Source organism: Aplysia californica, unplaced genomic scaffold, assembly GCF_000002075.1.
Source record: "Aplysia californica isolate F4 #8 unplaced genomic scaffold, AplCal3.0 scaffold00324, whole genome shotgun sequence".
In the NCBI taxonomy this organism is placed as follows: domain Eukaryota; kingdom Metazoa; phylum Mollusca; class Gastropoda; order Aplysiida; family Aplysiidae; genus Aplysia; species Aplysia californica.
The window spans coordinates 738822-744047 of NW_004797594.1; the positions used below are offsets into that span (position 1 = coordinate 738822).

General features: G+C 42.0%; 1 protein-coding gene across 1 annotated transcript in view; it reads left to right on the forward strand.

Moving 5' to 3' along the window:
- Nucleotides 1–943: 943 nt before the first annotated feature.
- The window catches only part of LOC101853176 (transcription initiation factor IIA subunit 1), a gene marked incomplete in the record, with an annotated part of 14805 nt that continues 10522 nt past the window's right edge, over nucleotides 944–5226 (forward strand). The window contains 2 exon segments of the mRNA XM_005102428.3: nucleotides 944–1091; nucleotides 3956–4057. Of these exon segments, the coding sequence (XP_005102485.2) occupies nucleotides 1071–1091; nucleotides 3956–4057 (123 nt within the window).

The following is a 5226-nucleotide window of genomic DNA, read 5'->3' on the forward strand; positions in this document are numbered from 1 at the left end:
GTGAAAAAGAGTGAAACAATGTGGACTGCAACAACTTTGTCGAAAGCCTTCTGTGATATCCTTTCTATCTCTGTTTGACCAGAAAGTAGGTTTTCCACCTCAAGTCGTAAAAGTAAAATACCTAACGTAGTCGAGAAACTGAAAGCGAAGACGACCTGGTTCCTTTTTTAAAATTGAGCTTGTCAGGGGAAGCTACTGGATCGCACTATTTATTTGCACTGTTATTTCCCTTTGACCAGAAGTCGAACCTTTTGAGAACGTTGCACAAATAGACACAGAAAAAAAGTTTGTTATCTCGTTTTACTTTTCTCTTTCAAGTGAAATTCTGTTATAAAGCTTATATTCAATTAAATAATGTGTATAAGCCCACCTGCATGTGTTATTACAATTCCTGTAAAGCTAAAGTAAATGTTCCAATGCTAATGGGACAAAAATGTATCATCTTATCTTAGATCTAGATCTAGATCTATCTCATTACATCTGATCTTGTCTATCTTATATAAGATAATATTTAATGTTTCAGGGCTGTAATTTGCCCAATGCTGATTTGTGCAGTTTCTCAAGTCCATAAAGGAAAAAGTCGTAAAAGTTTTGTTATTTTTAGCCATGATGAGTTGAAATCATAGATTTGTACACCTATATTGTGTGATATCATGGCCGCTGCACTTATGGTCTCTATGAAAAAGTTACTTATGAAGCATATGCCCCATGGGTAAAATTATTATACCCGAATAAAGAGACAAACACTAGTCCTGTTATACTTGCGTTTGCCCGGCACATTACCTCCTTTGCCTGTCATTTGGCTCAAATGATGACTTAAGCACAGAACCGGAAATATGTGAGAGTTCAGTTCTAGGATTTTTGGTTATATTTCTATGGTTTGAATCGATAGTTTCGTTTTGAAGTCTCGTGATGTCTCGTGCAGTGAAGCAGCAATGCCTAGACCCCCCTATAGGCGCTGTGGAGTCTCAGATCCTATAAAAGCAAGTCCGACGTGAACATCGGTGCGGGTTCTTGAAACCCGCCGACACTTATTGCAATAGGGTCAATTACGTTCTAACAGACCCAAAATGAGTAACGCGAGTCAAGTGGTAAGTGTTGAAACAAATTTGGTGAAAAATGTCGTATTGTGAGCAAAAAATTGATTCCATAGACTGATTTCTGTCATTTTCTCCGGTCGATAGCGCACACAATGCTGTCATGTTGTTGGCACGCTCTCCGCTGCATTCATTGGCTTGCTGCACGGTCATAGGACTGGTATAGAGAGCCGAGCCACGGAGAGGCCCAAATACTGTGTATGTTTGCACAATTTGTTAGGCTTATTGTGCCTCATTTTGCTGCTAACAAGAGCTATTTCTTGATACAATACACTCACCTGTATCCCCTGCTCACTTAATTCTGTGAAAACTCTTCCTTTCTTTCATAATAAAATAATTTAATAAAAAATATGGCATGGGTTTACTCATTATTCTTTGTTATTTTTATTTTTGTATTATTAATTATTCTAGATCTAGATTTAGATTAGATTCTAGACTATACAACTAGATCTAGATTTTAGATCTAGAGGCTACCAGTTTTCAAAACGGAGTCTAAGAGTCTAGATCTTTGTATTCAATGTTCAGGTATTGTCTCCGTCTGAGGAGGCATGGCTGAAAATCTACTGCCAAGCACAACTGAAGTGCGCTGCGAAACAGACGAGCAGCTTGGTCGGATGTGGTGATCCCATAGGTCCACACGACTCCGTCCGACTGTGTAAAAAAAATGGCACTGAACAGGCATATAAATCTATAGGCCCACGGCTGTTGGGCCGGCCCCCCCTTTTGTTTAGCCTTTGTTTTATCTTCATGGCGTCGCGGAACACTCCGATAGCAGGGCGAGCCTGTCCACTCGCGGAGAAGTGCTGCACTCACATATATGTCTTTTTGGGTCCTCACGACTCCTCTCGTCTAGTCGTGTTCAATGAAATCACCGATATGAAATAAAGTCAATAAAGAGGAAGGCACGACTTTTATCGCGGTGCACTTCAGTTGTGCGTGGCAGTATATTTTTTCAGCCCAAAAGTATCTAGATTCTACTCTAGATCTATCTTATTAAATTTACGAATAGGCTAGCATTTTACTTTTAGACTTAGAATCATAGAACTAGGCGTAAGCCAGCCTATGGGCGACCTCCTAGAGTAACCTTTTAATTTTAATTCTAGATCCAGACAGATATCTATGAGGTAAAATTTAATTTCACGCTCGCACAAAAGCATTAGAGTTAGGGAGTGTCTACGTACACGGTAACCGGATAGGCCACTTAGTTTTGGAGGCCCCTTGAGCTAGGTGCACGGTAACTGCTTGCCCCCTTCATGACCTTGACTTCTTTCTTTCTTTTTTTCCCCCACTTTTTGTGTGTTATAGAGGGGAAAGTAAACAGTACGGACAATGAGACCAGTCCATGGCCTGTTTCCCATACATTTTTTTAATGTCTGGATCCCAAAAATAACAAGATAGCACAGCCATATCAAATGTGTTTCAAATCTATAGATTAAAAACAATTCTAATCAGAAACTTCTCAACGCAAACCCCATCCATTTAATCATTTATACATTAGGTCTTGGGTGCTTAACAATGCTGGAAGAAAAACGATGTAAATGAAAAAATACCATCTCTATAATCTATATAAAATGGAAAGTCCTCATATATTTAGATCTGTTCGTACAAATACTTGTTAAGATAAAATGAACAGAAAGCTGGAAATATAGTAGGCCTAGAACATGGCTGTAGCGGGACTTTTGGTTCCAGAAGAAAAATCGCGCCGTCTGTAAGTTTGTGCTAGATGTACAGCTCCCTCAATCTTGCCCGTTGTTTCAAAGTTGGGGACTTTCCTTGCCCTGCTAAACCCATTCCTAAGTAATTAAGTTTACATAGAAAAAATGGGGTTCGGGTACAATCCCGCTGTAGGGGTTAAATGAAATAGTCATGCATCTAGATATCTACACAAGGTGTCTATGACTATGAACTTGGATAGACATATAAACGGGCAGCTGAAATGGCCATTGTCAAACAAGGTCCAAGGTGGCCTCACACAATGCAGACATCGGAGAATGTCGGAGTTGGCACAGTGCACGCACTACACGGCGAGTCGCACAACACGGTACTTCTGGGGAGAACGAGGGTGGACCTTCCGGTTACCGTGTGTGTAGACGTTCTGTTAGAGTTATGGCCTGTTGGGCAGAAAAATTTGACTGTGATGCGAGCGCCGGCAAAACCTCTACTAAACAAACAAAAAAGTTTGACTACTGAAAAGGAAAATGGCCACGAAAATTGTCGTCAGTCAATTAGATCTAGATCTAGGCTACATAAACATTTCATTTTTTATATAGATTCTATATAATTTATTTTTTTTGGTAAGTGTTTTACGACGCTCGCAATTTGAACTGCATTGGGTCATATGAATATGAGCGAGCAACACACAGGAAACATTTTCATTTGGTAGGAAATTTTGACTTTTGCCTTGGTGGCAGCCGAAGCCTACTCTTATGGATTTTGGACCACCCAGGGATCTTTAACATACGCATCTTGCACACAGGGTTTCCGAGATTTTTCGCCCTTGTCCAGAAGGCCAGGTGTAGATCTTTCCTACCAGAAGATCAGGTTACTGTCCCCTCCCTCTGTTTTCCCCAGCTGATCTGCCAGTAATGGTGCGCTCCAGTAGTTTGTGGTACCGCACTGAACTGGATTACGGAGCAGGTGGCCTTGGTTTGAATCTCCTACTTGACTGGGCGTTCTTGAGCTCAGATCATTTTATGGAGTTGTCCAGATTCCCAACCCATTTGGTTAGGTCCTTTTGGAGTGACGTTAAATTCAGTGCGGTCCCATCTCTTAAATAACCTTAAGAATTTTGATACAGGCGTTTAATCTATACACTTACTTGCCATGGGTAATGATGTTTGCTCGTCTTTTTCTTCCAGTCGAAGCTGTACCGCACGGTGGTGGAGGATGTGATCAACAACGTGAAGGAAGCCTTCCTCGATGAGGGTGTGGACGAGCAGGTCCTACAGGAGCTCAGACAGGTCAGTCGCTACATCTGCTCACAAGAGGGGAACGTCTCGCACAGATCCTGCTCAACCTATTTGTTTTTGTTGATTTTTTTGGTCCCGTCCACGCCCTCGTCAAGGAAGGCTTTTCTTGAAGGGTGTCGAATGTTGTCATTGCGTTTTTAAAAATTGCATCACTATGTCAGTTCTACCAAATGTTATTAAAAGTTTTCTTTCTCTTCTATGAGTCAGAACAAAAGATAGAACAAAGTTTGCTGCTGTTAGTAAATGCTGTTTGTGGTGATATTAGTAGTGAGAATGTGAAGGTGTAGGAGATGTGAAGATTGTTTTGGAATTCTGTTGTTGCTGCTGCTGCCACTCCTGCGAGCTAACTGATGTTATGAACAAAGCCGTCTCTCTTTTTGTCTCATTGTCGTGTGCTTGGGTTGTTGTTGGTCCGTGGAGCTGATGAAGGAAGACCATCTGATCATCGCGGGGTCGGGGGTGAGTAGATGAGTGGGTTAGTGCAGAGACAAACTGGTCAGGTGGACCTGTGCTCACAAACTTCTCTCACAAGGTGGGCAGGGGATGGCGGCATCTCTTCAGAAGTTGTTGGGTTTTTTAAGTAACCCTGGGTCTATCTCTGCCCACATTTGCCTTCTACTTTTCCAGTGAGAGCAAGATATTCAAAGCCTTTACGTTAAAACTTTGCGGTCACTTGGCGCAGTAATGCGACGGTGAAAATGATCCATTCTGGTCACCTGGCGCAGCGCAAGAAGTCCGTTTGAGTCACTCTCCCGATTGGGTGACCAGATGGGGTATTGTGTACTGTTGGCTGTGTGACTGTAAAGTGTTTAATGTCCCAAAAACTACATTTGTGGCTGCCATATTTTTCTTATCAGTGAGCACACCTACTTTGTCAAACAAATTTTTAACTCTCCTCTGTCAGCTGTATGACAAACAAACTGTCTCACACACAAACGTTTAACACTCCCCTGTCTCCCCAGCTGTATGACAAACAAGCTGCCTCACACACAAACGTTTAACACTCCCCTGTCTCCCCCAGCTGTATGACAAACAAGCTGCCTCACACACAAATGTTTAACACTCCCCTGTCTCCCCCAGCTGTATGACAAACAAGCTGCCTCACACACAAATGTTTAACACTCCCCTGTCTCCCCCAGCTGTATGACAAACAAGCTGCC